We start from the raw sequence: 18,114 nt of genomic DNA, 5'->3' as shown, positions 1-18,114 counted from the left end.
TCGGCAATAGAAATAAACTCGTCACAATTAAAATTATCCGCGAACGTTGCATATAAACACCCAACAATTGAATCTGTCCAGCTCCAAAAACTTGACCGTAGAGAGTCTCTGTTGCACTCCCCTTACCTGATGCTAGGAATGAATTGGAAACAAGAAAACCCAATGAGTTAAACGGAATTGGAATTGCACAGGAGGGCGGAGATATGAGCATGTGACGCAAGTTTTCTGCAAGCAATAGCGGACGGAGTCGGATTTCCACTGGCCGCCGCAATTCATTAGTTATCACTTTAGAATCTGGCGGTTTTGGTGGAATCCCCAGATTTTCTGTATGCATTATAATCAGTCGAAGAGTTCTGAGAGAGGGAGGCAAAAGGTTCCATGTGTAGTTTCTCATCTCATGACTTTGCAAAATAGATGAAGGCATTTTAACAAACAAGTGGAGGGCGACAATTGAGAACAAATTATTGGCGTACCTTTGGAATTTACTTTCTCCACAATACAAAAACCCAGCAAAAATATGATCCGGTGGTTTCGGCGGAATCGCAAAATCAGCATCATCATGAAACCCTCTGTCGTTGATTTGAGGCTCTCCCACAAAAGGTATTAAAGATTCAACATCTATGATTTCTGTGTAAACACTTCGATCAGGTGGTTTCGGCGGCGGCTGCGGTGGAGGATTGAAAGCATGATTGCTGAATTTCGTATCTTCTTTCATGAAGATGAAGCTCTCACGTTGTATGCTACAAATGGAGGGTGCAGTACCAATTTGTAGAAGGGCACTTGAGATTATCTTCTTTGAATCGCAGTCTAGGGATTTTGGCGTAATCTCCAAATCACAGTCCCGGATAAAACCCCAATCCTTGAAATTTGGTTCAACCATGGAAGATGCTGGTTTTGTCGACGTCAGCGGTGCTAAGGGTGATTTCTTCTCTTTCAACATGACGGAAGACGTTAGAGAAGGGGGAGATTTCATTGTTGAATCAGCGTCTGGAGGTTTTGGGGGAACTGAAAAGTTTGCATCATCCCGAAACGCATTTACCTTGAAGGGGGCATTGGCCATGAACATTGATGAAGAATCAAAGACTGATGTGAGTTGAGTTGTGTGATCGAAACTTGATGGTTTCTCCGTTAACGATGATTTTTGAAGGAAATCTGTGAAATTAGATTTTGCAAGTACTGGTTCTACCTCAGTAGTTGTAGGAAATACCGACTCCTCTGAGAACAAAATTTGAGATTCTTGTAGAGATGTTTTGTTCTGTGAGTTGTCAAACTCCTCAAAAAAATTTGAGAAATCTGCATCTACACTTTGCTTCATAAAAGATGATGACTCTTCAATCGGTTCCTCTTCCTCATCCAAAAGTGGTAAAATTTCTCGCCATTCAGGTTTGAAGTGCCAAAGAAAAGGATGAATAAATGATTCCCAGCTTGCCATTAGATGAAGGTGAGACCATTGAAGCCACCATTGTAGAGGAGGACCTTGCAACGCAGAGACAGCCATTAACAATTTTGACGCTGATGATATTCCCGTTTCAGCAAAGAATTTGTCAATGTCAAGCACCCATCCATAAGCATCATCCTCGCCGCTAAACACTGGAATGGCCATTTAAATTGGAAGAATGAGATCGAAAATGAAAGCACCAATTGATAGGAAGATTTCCCTACCAAGATCTATTGAACTAGGGTTTTCTAAAATAAAAGGGGAGAACAATAAAATTGACTAAATAAAATAAAGGAAAGTAAAAGACTTTTTCATTTGATTCTTGATACCTAATGTCTCAATGAGACTACAATATATAGTACTTCTAATGATACTAAACTTTAAAGACTCAAACACTACTAAAAGCCCAATTCTACCAAACATTCAAAATACAATAATAACTAACATTATATTACTAATTAAAATATCTAATTGCACCTCCTATCATAAAGTATATGTATCTGCCATCGTAACCGTTTATTTTAGTGGATAATTACGCATTCTCGTGTTCATATTGTATGTTGGGTGTTTTTATCTTACCAGTTGTGTGTATTTTTTTTTAATAATATAAGTATAATTTTCATCCTAATAGCTGCTGTTGAAATTTGCAAAAGGAAAAGGATTAAGTCTAAAAGGTGATTAGTTTGGTAATTAATTAACCAACGAAAATAAAAGATCTTGTGTTAAAGAAGCATTCTCAACATAATGAATATTTACAATTCTTACCTGTCAGATTCATGTAAGAAAATTCAACTATTTACCGAACATTAATTAATTCCATGTCTCATGTAAAAAAAGTCGAATATATAACGAACACTAATTAATTCCATGTCTGTAGGTTTCACAGAGTCAATAAAATACAATGGTTTAGAACAAATTATTTTTTCTTATAATGATTTTTCAATGGTTGTGTGCAGCTTGCTCAAGTTAATATGTAAATATATTTTTAAAAATAAATTTTATGTAAACTTGACTTGTAAGGATCTTTTATTGTTGAAAAATCTTTTGTCAATTGATTTAATTAAATAAAAACTGTAATATAACTTAATTTACCAGCTTGAGTACTCAAGGTCCTGGATCCTTGATAGTGATGACAAGTTGCTTAATTAAGACAAAAGAAAATGGAGAAGGTAGATTAAGAAACATTAATAGAAACATGGTCTTTATTTTAAAAGAAAACACGTACATAGAGGTCACACATACTGCTTAAAATAAAGAAAATCACACAAGCTGCTAGCTAGTAAGCAGGGTTTTTATTTAGAAATAGTAGATAGTTATTACAAGCTGCTAATAAGCATAACTTGCAACAACATTATTCATATGTCTGAGACACTGCTTGTTGTTGTTACCAAGTTTGATGTAAATGACCATGAATGGATGTTGTGTGCTGCACCATTTATTGAAGTAGCAGAAAAACCAATCCTAACAATGTTGGGAAGCACAGCTTTCAAATCAACCGCTTGTGAAATGGTAGAAATTTTACCATTTGCATAAGTGACAACTACAGTCAATGCGTTAGAAGGAGAGTCATAGATTATAGTTGCTTTAGTCAATGAACCACTCACCCAGTTCCATCTCACTGTCTTGGTGGAAATTAAGGAGTTGATGTCGATTCCGATATGTCTCTTATAGGGATCAAAAGAATTGGCATAAAGGTCAAACTCGACACCAACAAACCGGTTGATTGAAGTTTTACTATCAACTACTCCAAGATATAAACTGTCTGAGTTGTCGGGAATCACAGTGTCTTGTGGTGCAATGAAAAAGACCAGTCCATCGGTTGCGGCACGTCCTTCCGCGGTCGCTATGGCGAAAGAAAAGGAAGTGACAAAGCTGGCAACATTGCCAGTAACACTGTCCCAAAGGGTTAAAGGTGTTGTATATAAGGTACGACCGGTAGTTGGAAGAGTTATAGATGGAGGAAGTGGTGTACTGTTGGTCAGTGCCAAGACACCATTGGATAAAATCTGGGCATCGCCTTGGAGGGTGATGGCAGAATTTCCAGGGTAGAATTTGGTGAAACTGAAAGACAGTGCTTGAACTGAGTTTATATTTGTGGCTAACATAATAAAGATGACTGAAACAAGGGCTAACAAACAAGTGGGAAGGTTTGTGCGATAAAAAGCCATTGTACGTACTGTGAAATTTTGATAGCAAGTTATGAGTGAGAGGATCCTTGGTTTCTCATATATTTATATGCACCAGGGTTTACTTTTTCTCTCACATATAATTAAGAATATACCAACCTCCAAAAATGGAAAAAAAAATTTAAATAACCAGGTTTGATAAAAAAAATACGAAAAAAACCATGTTTTCGGGGTATTTACCAAAGTGTCTAGGTTTGGGATATCAGAATACTGAATGCGCCAAATGAAATGGCGTATAAGTGTAAATTTTGGGTGCATGCGCCAAATGAATTGGCATGCCCTAAAATCCAATATGTTTGCGCCAAATGGAATGGCGCATAAGTCTAGGGTTTTTGCCCTAGAAGCCAAACCATTTGGCGCCTTAGTTCTAGGGCTTTTTTTTTTTCATTTTTTTTTTTCATTTTTTTTTAATTCATTTTAGTTGAATATATTAAACTTAAATTTTTTATTTTATTTTATTTGTTATGATATTTACAGAAATAAATTTGTAAAATATTTTTTTCGCCTTATAAATGTAATGCAGAAAACGAAAATCAAAATTGTAACATCGATTACAATATAATTTAAGAACTAAACATCGATTACAATATAATTTAAAAACTAAACATCGGTTACAATTAATTTCAGAAACGATACCAAAGATTAATGAAAAATACAACAACATGATCAATGACGTCCATCACCAAGATAGCCATCCGTTCCGCAACCTGGTCTTGTAATGACACGTTTACCGCGATCGTTGATTCCGCCGCGAATATTGACACCGCCTCTTTCCCTAGCTCTACCCCTACCCCTGCCCCTTTGTGCTTCTTGTTGGGTTTGTGTCACGGGGGCTGGTACTGGGATGTCGCGTGGATCGCTGTCTATGAATTCGTCGACGCCCCCATAATTATCCGGAAAACCGCTGTTGTAAAGTCGGCTACCCATTCCCTCAAATGTGTTTATTCGTGGTGGTGGAGTGGGGTGGGAAAAGACCTCCGGCGCATAGCATCCCGCAGCACTAGAACTACCTTGGTTAAAGCCGAATTGGTTTGTAGGTGTTGCGTAGCCGGAGGGGGCGCCACGGTAAGAGGATTCACCATGAGGACCATCGTCGGGACTAAGATGAAGGCTAGATGAACCGGGAGTTAGGTTTTGGCCGAATCCCCTTGAGGACCCAGCAAATGTTGTAAATCCGAATGGTTGTGAGTGGGTCTGATATTGGTCCGAGGAAGGATGGTGGTCTTCATACCCTTGTAATGGTTGAGATTGGGATTGGAACATATTTGATTGGCGGATGTTGCGTGCGGAACGGGATGGAGTACTGAAAATATTTTGTTGTTGTTGCTGGATTTGTTGTTGTTCCTGGAGTTGTTGTTGTCGTTGCTGTTGTAGGAGTTGTTGTTGGCGGTGTTGCAGGCTTTGTTGTTGTCGCTGCTGAAGTCGTTGTTGTTGCCGGAGTTGTTGTTGTTCTTGTTGTTGTTGTGGTTCTTCTTCCGGTTGTTGTTGTTGTGGCAAGATGTAGTTCTGTGCACGGGGATCATTCAAATAGAATGGAGCTGCAAGAAACAGGTTAGGGGTTGTGGCTGTACGATACCAACTCATGTACTCAGGAGAAGGTTTCATTTCATGGTCACTAACGGGGAAGTTTAGGACATAATGGCGACGGTTCTTCCACATCTGGCGATGATCGGGTGCAAAATCCTTCCAGTTTTGGTGTGTCCATTGATGGTTCACTCTTTTTAGGTGCCACACTCCCAAGTCAACAGGAGGGTCGGGTATCCGTTGACGCATCCCAAATTGAAGCATCACCCGGTCACTTTGATGCATTCCTATTATGTTGTACCGGATTAAGCAGCATTTTGTCGTCCAGATTTCTGCATCCTGAGCTCTAGGCTCATACTCACACTCGAGATACGGTCGCCATATGAACTGGATGCATGAGATTTATACATTACTTCGGGAAATTTTTTTTAAGGAAAATACTTATAAAAAAGAAGAAAAGAATTAGAGATAATACTTGATGGGGTCCAAGGTGATCAATTAGCGAGCGGTACATTGTGATATTTGACCGCGGATTACGTGTGAAGTCCATTTTTTTCACACAATATCTACAACAAAAAAATAATGATTTAGTTAGAATGGAGTAGAATGTGTAAGGAGAAAATGGTATAGTAAAAAATTACCTCAAGGCATACGGAAAGTCCCAACTTCCATTGTTAACCGGGGCCAGTATGGGCATCCTCCACCACCCCCACACCTGCACCAACAGGGCGCATCCATAGAATGTGCAGGACTCAGCAACCGCGTTTTTGCATAGTGACTGGTACAAGGTAGCCAGTACCGCAGACCCCCAGCTGTACAGACCTACTCTACTAAAATCCATTAGCAAACGAAGATACATAAAGTTAACCGTGTTACCCGTGCTATCCGGGAACAAAACGTTTCCAATAAGCAACAATACATAACACCTGGTTTTCTGCAGTATGGTCTCTTGGGGAGACGCATCATTCAAGTGAAAATTTTTATAATGCTCCTTTAACCTCTTGAGGTTAACACCTTGCCCCCTAGCACCAACGGCTCCTTCTATCAAGTCTATTCCAATTGCCTCTTGGCATAAGCTATTCGCCTGCATAACACAACCATTAATTGCCTTACCATCAACAGGAAGGCCGAGTAGCATATGAACATCTTCAAGGGTGATGGTGCACTCCCCTGTTGGAAGATGGAAGGTGTGTGTCTCGGGCCTCCAGCGTTCTAGCAAAGCAAGAACAAACTTGTGGTCAATAGAAGACTCGGCGATCCTGCTAATCGGACCGAAACCAGCAATGTTCAGGTATGGTATAATGCGGTCGTCCGGAGCGATGGTATGTTTACTACGAGTGCGAAAACGTTGAACGTTCTGAAAAGAGTAAGCATGCCCAAAAAAATCAGTTAGTTTATCAGGGACAGTTGCATGATTTTAAAGTAATACTGATACACTTACGAAGGTTGCGATGTTCTGGGGGGTTCCTCTGTGTGTTTCGCCCATGGTTAGGAGAGACATGGTTGAAGGCTGAAAATTCGTAAGCTGATTGCAAAAGGATTGTTCTAAGAGTAGATGAGTGATAATGGTGATGTATCTCCAGAATCCCAAGTGCTTTATATATTGATGAGGAAAAAAACGGTAACATCATGCATGCTTGACATGTCAACACAGCCATAAGTGTTTGGTGTTTCTTCTGCAGGATGTGTTGGCATGCATGCAGTCAAACTATCGGTGACAAGGCATGGTGGGATGCATGCAGCTCATGTCTAGGTGACAGCTCGAGTAGCATGCATGCAGGAGTAGGAGGAATCCTGGCAGGAAGCTGATCAGGAATCTTATCAGAAATTTTTGCAGTCGCATGCTTGTTAACAGTAACTCCATGCTGGTTTACAGTAACTCCTGGAATCGTTTCAGAACATGCAGGTGGGACCATGTGGGACCAGGTGGGTCCCTGGGGGTCCACACATAATACATATGCGCCAAATGATTTGGCTTATTCTCCTAAAATTCCTTCTTATGCGCCAAACCATTTGGCGACTTGCAGTTGAATTTTTTAACTAATGCGCCATTCCATTTGGCGCATTAGAAGGCCCTATTTTTTTTTTCATAATTAGGGTTTACGTGTATGCCTTGTATACGAAACCCTAATTGTGATCCAGACCTAAGGCAAGACTTCAGACCCTCTATAAATTAGGGTTTACTGTGTGCATTAGTACACACAAGCAAAAAATGAGATCCCGAATAAGGCCAGATAGCTCGCACCGGACTACAGAGCCTCCACCCCCTGTAAGGCGTTTCGACTATCAACCGGACTATCGTCGAAGGACTGGATACGTCATTTTCTCTGCCGTCAAACCTCCTATGCAGGTGTTGTTTTGGAACATTCAAACACTTTCCCAGTCAAAATGACTTCATCAACCCAGTACCTTGTGCATGCCCATCTGAACGGTGAGACCTACTCTCATGAGATAGCCGGTTTTGTGATGAGAAACACTCAGGTTGTACCATTGTTGTTGAGCAAAAGAGCAACATTTTCGCACTTCATTCAGCGACTATACTCTAAGATTGCAATGGGTCCTATTGCAAGCGTTTTTTACCAATGTCCCAATTTCAATGAAGACAACACCGTCAAGTTTTACGAGATGGAAATTGCCAATGACGAAGACTTGCAAGATATGTTTACCACCCACGAATACTCTGGGTTGGATTCCATCGAGCTGTACGTTACTCTTCAGGTTGAGACACAAGAAACTAATGTTGTCCAGTCACAAGTTATTGACCCACCAGTCAACGAGCAAGACGAGGTTGACGTCATTGACGAGGAAGAAGACGATCTGGAAACTGAATTTGACGACATGGTCAACGAGGAATCCGACGACGAGCAGCAAACGTTGGTGCCTCCAGCTCATGCGTACGCACCTCCAGCACATATGAGTAACTTGAACCTCCAAGGTGACGAACCATCATCAGACATCTTCTTCACACCCTACATACAAAATGACGAAGAATTAAAGGAAGGAGACAAGTTTCCTTCTAAGGAGGCATGTCTGAGAAGAATAAAAAAATGGCACATGGCGAACAACGTTGATTTTGAAGTAGACCGTTCAAACCTGGAACGGTATGTAATCACTTGTAAAAATCCAGAGTGTGGGTTCAGACTGTTGGCCTCTTATAGGAAGAGAAGTAATGCATGGAAAATAGGGTCGATTACGCAGAAACACACATGTGTCAACCCTAACAATTCCCAGGATCATACAAAACTCAGTGCCGATCTTATATGTCAGGAGATCTTGCCTCTCGTAAGCTCTGATCCGTCTCTGAAGGTTAAAAATATAATATCACACATCGTTACAACCTTCAACTACACTCCATCTTACAGAAAGGCGTGGGTTGCAAAAACAAAGGCAATTGAGACAGTCTACGGCAACTGGGAGGAGTCATACAAAATTCTTCCCCGATACCTCAATGCGCTACACAGTTACGCACCTGGCACTGTTACTATTCTAGAGACACTGCCCGCGCATGCACCGGATGGAAACCCTGTCCAAGGAAACGGAATATTCCATCGGCTTTTTTGGGCGTTCAAACCTTGCGTCCGAGGTTTTGCACACTGTAAACCCATACTTCAAATTGATGGGACATGGTTATACGGCAAATACAAAGGAACAATGCTCATGGCGGTTGCACAAGACGGGAACAGCAACATATTTCCAGTGGCGTTTGCTATCGTCGAAGGTGAAACTGCGGGGGCTTGGAGTTTCTTTCTAAGGAACCTCCGAGAACATGTTGCTCCCCAGCCTGACATATGTTTAATCTCTGATAGGCACGCTTCCATAGAGAGTGCTTACAATAATCCAGCGAACGGATGGCATGACCCCCCTTCAAAACACGTCTATTGTATTCGCCACATCGCCCAAAACTTCATGCGAGAGATCAAGGACAGACATCTAAGAAAGGCCCTAGTCAATGCTGGTTATGCATTGACCCAACCCACGTTCCAGCATTATAGGAGTGAGATTGTAATGACAAATCCAGAGGCAGGTACTTGGGTAGATAATCTTTCCAGGGACAAATGGACAAGGGCATACGACAATGGCGTGCGATGGGGCCATATGACAACTAATCTTGTGGAATCCATGAATGGCGTTTTCAAAGGCATCCGTAACCTTCCAATCACAGCACTTGTGGAGGCCACATACTTTAGGATGGCTTCACTCTTCTCAACAAGAGGCAGGAGATGGGGTGATGTTAGGCAAGCTGGTCAACTATTAAGCGATAGTTGCATGAAATTTATGCAACAGCAATCGGCAAAAGCGAACACTCATCAGGTGACTTCTTTCGACCGATTCAATCGCACGTTCAGTGTGCGCGAGACAATTGACCACAATGAGGGACTGCCAATGCAACAATATAGGGTTCTTCTTGACAAAGATTGGTGCGACTGTGGAAGGTTTCAAGCTTTTCGTATGCCTTGCTCACACGTCATAGCTGCATGTGCGTATGCCCACCGCGACGCTATATCACTACTGTCTCCGATTTACAAGACTCAGACATTGCTCAGAGTTTACAGTGTTGCGTTTCCTGTGGTGGCCAAGGAGGATTACTGGCCTGAGTATGAAGGAGAGGTAGTTTGGCACAACGACGCAATGCGGCGAAAGAAAAAAGGGCGTCCCAATAGTACACGGATTAGAACCGAAATGGACGTCCGCGACAAAATGGAACGAAAATGCAGCATTTGCCGTCAGGTGGGGCACAATATCAAAAGATGCCCTAATCGTGGCTCGACAACGTCGCAAGTTTAGTATAATCTGTATTTTTTTTTTAATGCAACGTATCAGTTTCGCTTACCGCCTCTTGTAACCTTGCCTCCGTTTTTCATCAATAAATTGTGCTTTAGTGAATAACCGAAATTGCCAAGGCAAACATTATTCAGACATATTCTTCTGTTTTTCCAAAATATATTTTTCAGACCCTTTCCAGAATCGATTTATCAGATATATACCCGAACCGGTGTGCGAAAATACCGGAAACAAGTAAAATTTTTAAAAAAAAAGACACAACACATAGTAGCCAAATGAAATGGCGCCTATGTGTTGTTATAGGAGTGCATGCGCCAATTGGATTGGCTACTCCCATTTGCCCTAATTTTTTTAGGGTTTACGCCAAATGGATTGGCTAGTTGTGTATATATGCGCCAAATGGTCTGGCGCATTCACTTCTAGTCAGTCCCAAACCTAGACAGTTTGGTAATTTACCTGAAAACATGGTTTTTCTTGTATATTTTTTATCAAACATGGTTATTTTAATTTTTTTTCCCAAAAATGACATTAATATTTATACTAAACACTGCGTTGAAAAGTGTTTTTTTATTTAAAATAAAAAAATTTATTATTTAGAAATTATTTTTAAAAAAATTATTTTATAACACAAATATAAGATAATATCATTAACTAATTTCACAATTGCATTAATCATAAAAATGTATATTATTCATTTATTTATTTTTATAATTTACTAACCACTTTTTCTATTTCATTAGCCATTTTTAGATATTAAATTATAAAATATCTTAACTAATTTTTACATTTTATTAACCAATTTTATTTTATTAATTAAGATGATTTTACATTAAAAACTCATAAAATATAAATTATGATATAATTATATATATATATATATATATATATATATATATATAAACCAATTTTATATATGTAATTAATTATAGCTGATTTCCATTCCTTTAGGTTTAAATATAACTGTAAATAATAGATTAGGTATGTCTTGTTATAAGTACACATCTCATTGATGGAGTGGGGTTTGTCCCTTGCTTTTTTTAGGATATTGACTTTCTTCTCTTTCCTGTTTTCCTTTTTCAATATATGAGAGCTCATTCAAAAAACAAAAAAAACTATAGCTGATTTACTTTTTTTAATGGTTGGTCAATCAATAACCAAGTTACACTACAAGAAAATATAAGATTTGCTACCATAATTTTACTACGGAATAAAATGGTAGCTAATCTCAAACTAATAACTTGTTATATGACTTCATTTAATATTTTATTAGTTTAGTTTTAGTTATTATATCAAAATTTTAATTTTATTTGGAAAGAAAAAAGTCGCAGATCAAAGTTTGCGTTCAGCTTCTCCCAAAAATAAAACACACTGCGTTTTCTACCGATCTCTCTCTCGATTCTAGGTTTTGCTCTCTCTCGATCTCTCTCCCGATCTCGTTTCCCTCTCAATTTGGATCTCGCTTCCGATCTCGATTTCTCTCTCTCTTTGGATCTCGTTCTCACTCTCGATAACACGTTCTCGTCAAGGTATGCATCCATTGTCTCTCGCTTCGATTTCCACGTTTCTGATTTCCACGTTTCTGATTTCCACGTTTCTGATTTCCACGTTCTCGTCGAGGTGTTTTTCTTTGCAAATTCATGAATCTCTTATTTTACCCTCTTCTATCTATTATCAGGTTTCCTGATTATTTGTTTTTTAATTGTATTGAAATGCTAGTTATACTTTTAATCTGTTTCATGATTATTTGTTTTAGGTTTTCTAACTTGATTTTGAAAGTATTGATTTTGACAATACTTGATTTTGAAAGTTATCTAACTTGATTAAAGAAACTTTGGGGCAAAATCTCTTCATTTTAGGTAAGCAACTTTGTTTTTTCTCTTTGTTCTTGTTGTTATTGTTGGTGTTGATTGTTTACCAAAAAATGCAAATACTGTATTTACACCACAAAGTAGAGAAGAAATTGAGCCACCTGTTTAATTGATTCATGAAATTCCTATACAAAGCGAGCCATCTAAAACTGATGCATAAACTACTCAGTTTCTGGATAATAGTTGTTCCTGTCATGATTTACAATACCTTAGTTTTATATCATATTGTATAAACTACATCCATGTGCACATGTTTATGCTGTTCGATAAATGCTGCCTTTTAATACCTTAGAATACCTTAGTTTTAAAAAATTTAGAGGCTCTTGAGGAATTTACTCCTAATAAATCATATTATGTTTAGCTAAACCTTTAACCCAAAGAAATGGATTTAAATGGTCTGTCATTAAACATGACTTATAATAATAGGATATCATTATGGTGTTTGATCAATGTAGTCAAGTCTATGAAATGGGCCAAGGTTTTGGTGGATGGTGTTTGCGTCGTTAAATTTGGTTTGATATTTTATCAACAAGGTATTATTGGAAAATTATGGTTTAATCAAATATTATCATGCAGGTACCTTGGACACAAGTGAGCAAGTCAAGGCCATTGTTGTTAATCGCTGACTTTGTCGACAGAAACCGTAAGCTTTTCTCAGGGATCAGTGCATTTTTCCTTAGCCTGGTAAGACCGATCCCATTGCATGGTTTCCTTATTTCTTTATTTTAATTTCTTTAATTTGTACAGAATTCGTATTCGCATCATGACAATTCGGATTTGGGTGTTTCTGCTTTTACTCACTATACTTTTGCTTTCTTTGACTGGATTAGTTTATATCATAAATTGGATGCTTCTACTATTTATAAATCTATACACCATATAACATTAACATTGTTTTTGCGCATAAAGTCACAAAACCAAACCCACTGTGATTGTTAAAAAAAGTGGTTATTAATATTACCGCTTTTTTTTCAAGCTAGGTGAATTTAATTTCGGAGACATTAAGTGTGAAAGATAGTGAAACTACTTACTTAATTCACATGTTTTTGTGAAGAGTACAACAAGACTAACAATTTCAATATACAAAGTGAAAAGTAAAACTTGCATAGATGGAAAAGTATCAAAACTATTATAGAAGTGAATATATTATACTCTACTGCCTAGAAAATGATTGACAAAGTTTTAGTGTCATTTTCATATATTTGCATGAAAGTTAGCGACAAGATAAAATCATATACCACAAAGTAGATAAGAAAGGGATAACTGCTATTTGTTTCATTAGTTTTCAATTTACTAATCAAAAGTAAAATTTTCCTCTTTGTAAAATGAGTTTAGAAAATAGTTGAAATGTTTGTACTTAGATGCTTATATTCGTGTATATTTATCTATTTACTTTAGGATTTAATCCTCTTAGTAAACATTTGATGGGAAAATGATACGAAATGCAAAAGATTTTTCCTTATTTGATACCAATTCCCCAATGGAAGAAGTGGACATAAATGATATATATATGTCAACCAAAGTTCCATTTACTAATCAATTCATAAATGAGAATGATTCTAGTGAAAATGAAGAATTCTTAGATGAAGATGAAGATGAAGAATCATATGATTTAGATTCAAATAGTAGCTTGTAACTTTTTTCTTTTTCAAATAAGAGGGTTAATTGTTATTGTTTATTGCTATTATACATATACAGCTCCTTATTGTTTGCTCTTTTTCAAATAATAGGGTTAATTGCATGGTGAAAATGAACAGAGAAGTTCTGAGAGTAATCTATGGCTGTTGCCTAATACTAAGATGTTTGATGCTAACAAATCTTTAGTTCTGAGAATAATCTATTTTGCTAATTAAATTTTGTGTGGAGTTTTGAAATTTGTATTGGCATTTACTTATTGATTGCTATGATGTGAATATATGAAGGAATATTTTACCCGTTGTGATGTTTTGAATACTGTAGTAAGTTTCAACTGTGGGTGACTGAGTTTTTGAAAATATGCATTGATATTACTGCTATTATAGATATCTTAGTATGACAATCCGAGGTAGAGGAGGTACGTAGACGGAGTCAAGAGAGTGGTCGCAATCAACTTCACTCTTCACCTTTGCGAGGTATATTAATGGGACGAAATCCGGTTCTTTAATACAATTCTAATTTTAGTGTAAGATTACTATATTAATGGGATCAGATTTATTGCATTATATTTTTAATACAACTCTATGCATATAGGTGTGCATATTGACCGGAACAAAAGGCAAAGGTTAGGGATGGTTGATGCATTAAAGCATAAGCATAAATTCACTTATGATTTTGAAGATCTCTATGATGATATTGAAGATGAAGAGACGCAATTAATCAAGAAGAGAAATTATCAACGACAATTACTCAAGCGCCAAAAAATTGATGCATATAATGTAAAAGAAGGTAAAGGAGTGAGTTTTGAAATTTCCAACAATATGGGACAATCTAGTAGAAGAATTATATACAATCAAGGGAGAGAGCGTAATGACCGACCAGAACCTTCTCAGTCTTGCACTAGTCCAGCACCACCACCTCCACGTGCACAATTCTGCAGAGGTATTTCTCTACTGCGACTTGTTTATCATTAATGTCATAAAGTTGCACCATGACAATACATTCATCATGTATACTTTTTCGGTGTAGTCTAAATATTATTTGTTTAGTGCTAAAGTTGTTTCCAGTAGCACTATCTAATTTAATATATCTACATTGCTGGACCTGTCTTAGGTATCTCTTCCACAAAACTTGAACCACATTGGTCAAGTCACTAAGATGTGTCTTTAAAGGGAAAAAGAATCTTGAAATTCTATAAACAGTTCTCTTCTGTTTAATTTCCAACAGTATATAATAGCCAGAGCTTGATAGAGAATTTGAGAGCATATTTAACTGAGTTTTCATCAAATTTAACAGAGGTTATCCCTCAAGTTTCTTGCCTTTTCTTCAGCAGAAAATTGTTATATACTTGAACTTTGTCATGTTAGAAACTATATTTCATTAAAAGATGTGTTTGTGTCCGATGTTTGTGGTCGACACTAAGGGTCATGGTCCCAAAGGAATGAAGGCAGAGGTATGGGACGGTTTGGTTGACATTTGGTTGAAACCAGAGTGGAAGAAGAAATCCGATGCAAATCGTTGTAACAGGGCTGCCTTACCTGATGCAGTGTTGCACACATGAGGTTCTATTAACTTAGGTGAACATAAGAAAAGGATGGTAAGTTCTGATGAGATTTTATGTGTTTATAGTTGTCCTGTTTATCATCTTAAAATGTTTCGAAGCAATATCTATTTCAATTCTTTAAACGCATATTTGCCATGAGCTGCCAATTTAGAATATTTTGGATGTCTTTAAGTTTTCGGAGTCCTTGAAAATTATTTGGAACTCTTCTGATTGTAATCACCATTCAGTCTTATGAAGCATTGGTGTATTATGATATGATTTTCATTAGTGGTTCTCTGGATCTCTGATCTGCTACTAAATTTAGTTTATTTGTTATGCTGACTGAGGGAGAAGGAACTGAAGTTATTCAAAGTTGATGACTTGTTATTGTATTCAAGTGTTTCCTTGATCTCAGTATTAGGTTAGTTAATGGTATTTCCACTTATGATCAATAGTACTTCATACAGCTCGTTAAGTAGATAAACTACTGTCCCTATGTCAAATAAGCTTGCCTTCAAGCTGAGTTATATACGTGAGAATGGTAGGGTTAAAACTATTAGTTGCTTCTCATACTGTAATTAGCATTCAATCTTCATATTTTGATATGTTCTCACTATTAAGTGACCTTAATTTGGCAATACTGACTAGTTAGGCAGAACCCATAATATAATGTTCTTCTTTTGTGTTACTTTTTTGTTTGCTAAATCTTAAATAAATTAATATGTTGGATTTAGGTTTGAATGGAAATAAATGTGTAAGCACTTTTTGATACTTGATATATTCCTTTGTTTATGTTTAGGCTGTGGACTCTATAATGTAAATTGTGGTTTATAAATACTGTAAGCAGTATTGTTTGTTTTAGAGAGATATTGTCTAAATATAACACATGATTGGATCTTTTTAAATGTGAATTGCAGGAGGAGGAGTTGAAACATACAGTTTCGTTTAGAGACGTGTATGCTCGAGTTCTTAAGAAAAAAGATGGAGAATATGTCTTTCAAGGTCGAAGTTATTTGTTGTAAGTTATTAAAATTTAAAAATTAAATGTGTAATGTTTAACATGAATGTAGGTTACATAATTAATATATTCTTCGTATTCGTTTTTAGGAGTCATATGACACGGCTATAGTGGAAAAGTATGGAGAAAACTCTTCCACTCATCCGATGATTGATCCGAAAGTGTGGGTAGAAGTTTCTGGCCAGAAAAAGACAAGGCATACATTTATGGATCGTAGCTTAGATGTTAGAAGAACTATGTCTGCCCGATTTGTTGATGTCACTAGTCATTCCAGAACCATGGAGGAAGATATTAAGAAAGCTATGGATAAGGCAATGACCTCTTTTGTCCAAACACATTTGGCGCCGATGTTGGAGCCAATCCTTTCATTGATTCAATCCATGCCAAAAGCACCCATGCAAAGTGAAGTACCTGAAAAAACTCATGGAGATACAAGGTGAAAGAATGTTTTCCAATCTATTTCGAAAACCGGAGTTAATATGGAACCTGAGTTGTGATTTCTGAATTGGAAATAAAATAGAATATTATTGTAATGTATAATGTTTTAGTGTTGTTAAATATATTAAAAACTTGATTTTTGAATATTATTGTGATGTATATTGTTTAAGTGTTGTTAAATATATTAAAAAAATTAATTTTTTGGGTTATTTAATTATTAGTGTATTTTCATTTTAGTAATAAAGTAAAAATTATATTATATTTAAAAATTAAATTAATTAATTTAAATAAATATCAATAATTTTAATACTTTTAAAAATTAATTTTTACAAATAGTATAATTAGTTTTTATTTAAATAATTATAAAAAGTATGAATTAGTCTAATTAAGATTTATTTAAAAAAGAAAATAAAAAAAGTTGTAAAATTGTTTTAAATATTTAGCTTGAGATTTGTTATGATATTTTCGTAGTCATATTGTAGCTGTTTAGTTGGGAAGTATAAATTCAACTTCGAAATTTTGCTACTGCTTTGTTGTGGTTTAGCTAGGAATAATTTAATATCAGCTTGAATTTTGCTAGAAATATTTTGCCAAGATAATTAGCCACTCAATCCATGCTAGGGCATATATTGTAGTTAATCCCCAACAAATCTCCAACTATTTTTGTTTGATAGAGATTAGCTACGAATTAGCTAGTGTATTTGCCCTAGCTAATTTAAGATTTTCTTGTTGTGTTATGACATATATTAATCAGTTAATTATACTCGATTAACCAATTTTATTTATTCGATTTTTAATATCAAAACAAATTAATTAAACTATATATTATATTAACCAAATTTTTACAGACATTAACCAAAATTATGAATGTCATGTTTCGTCATATTCGTTAGTAAAATAGTGTAAAAATTTGGTGTTAATATAGCATTTTTCTTAAACATATTTGATAACAGTTCTTGAGAGAACTCTGTGCATACTAGAAATAGATATGAATCACATATATTTAATATGAACTTAAATTCAAGGATTTAAATAATATTATCATTGAACAAATATATAATTTTTTTTTACAAATAACTACATTTTTCAAAAAAAATTCCAAATAACCACTATTTCAGAAAATATATTAAATCAACCACTTTTCAAACTAATTTTTTTTTTTCACAAAGAGGCCACTATGTGTGGTGCATGCATTCCAAATAAAGGAGAGGTGTCATACTGCATAGCACATACACCTTTATTATGTCATGTAGTGTGACGCATGTACTATGACTGTAAAGGGGAGGCGCCATCTAGTGTGGCTTCTTAGTTGTTTTGGTTTTCTTTATTTTTTAATTTATTTTAACAAAAATAAATAAATAAATAAATAAATATAAATAAAAATATATTATCATATTACTAGAAAAAAGAAATTACACAACGATTGGATATATTTTACCAACCCCCTCCACCCAAATGCCCACCAGTAAAACAATAATACCCCTGTATTTGCCTTCCAGGTCTCTGATTCTGATTTTCCTTAGGTGTTTGGGGTCTGCTCTGATTCGTATGAGACAGACAAATGTGCTTGAAGCGATGGTCTCGGGACAACAGTCAGATCATACAACTCCTCGACCATTTCTCCCTAGTGTTTGGTACTTCCAAAAGAGATCGGTATCCATGTTGTTGAAGTTGGGTCTTGT

General features: G+C 36.4%; 1 protein-coding gene and 1 long non-coding RNA gene across 7 annotated transcripts; one reads left to right on the top strand and one right to left on the bottom strand.

Moving 5' to 3' along the window:
- Nucleotides 1-2,622: 2,622 nt before the first annotated feature.
- LOC131614004 (non-seed lectin-like) lies at nt 2,623-3,655 on the bottom strand. Its single transcript, XM_058885637.1, has one exon. It carries the CDS (start codon nt 3,604-3,606, stop codon nt 2,794-2,796), a length of 813 nt encoding a protein of 270 aa, XP_058741620.1. The 5' UTR covers nt 3,607-3,655; the 3' UTR covers nt 2,623-2,793.
- A 7,570-nt stretch (nt 3,656-11,225) lies between these two features.
- LOC131643792 (uncharacterized) lies at nt 11,226-16,629 on the top strand. Of its 6 annotated transcripts, none has more exons than XR_009296293.1 (8): nt 11,226-11,456; nt 11,684-11,786; nt 12,375-12,482; nt 13,820-13,909; nt 14,028-14,375; nt 14,547-15,030; nt 15,894-15,994; nt 16,084-16,629. It is a non-coding gene; the product is annotated as an uncharacterized LOC131643792 (long non-coding RNA). The 6 variants fall into 6 exon arrangements; XR_009296294.1 differs by adding an exon at nt 15,331-15,397 and having other exon boundaries at nt 14,028-15,030; XR_009296297.1 differs by having other exon boundaries at nt 11,227-11,456; nt 14,857-15,030.
- The last annotated feature ends 1,485 nt before the right edge of the window (nt 16,630-18,114 follow it).

Source organism: Vicia villosa, linkage group LG1 (assembly GCF_029867415.1).
Source record: "Vicia villosa cultivar HV-30 ecotype Madison, WI linkage group LG1, Vvil1.0, whole genome shotgun sequence".
Classification (NCBI taxonomy): domain Eukaryota; kingdom Viridiplantae; phylum Streptophyta; class Magnoliopsida; order Fabales; family Fabaceae; genus Vicia; species Vicia villosa.
The sequence above is the reverse complement of the archived record's forward strand: the minus strand, read 5'-3'. Positions and strand labels throughout refer to the sequence as shown.

Bases quoted from the DNA above. Each gene is read 5' to 3' on its own strand.
- LOC131614004 (XM_058885637.1), bottom strand. From the start codon at position 3,606: ATGGCTTTTTATCGCACAAACCTTCCCACTTGTTTGTTAGCCCTTGTT.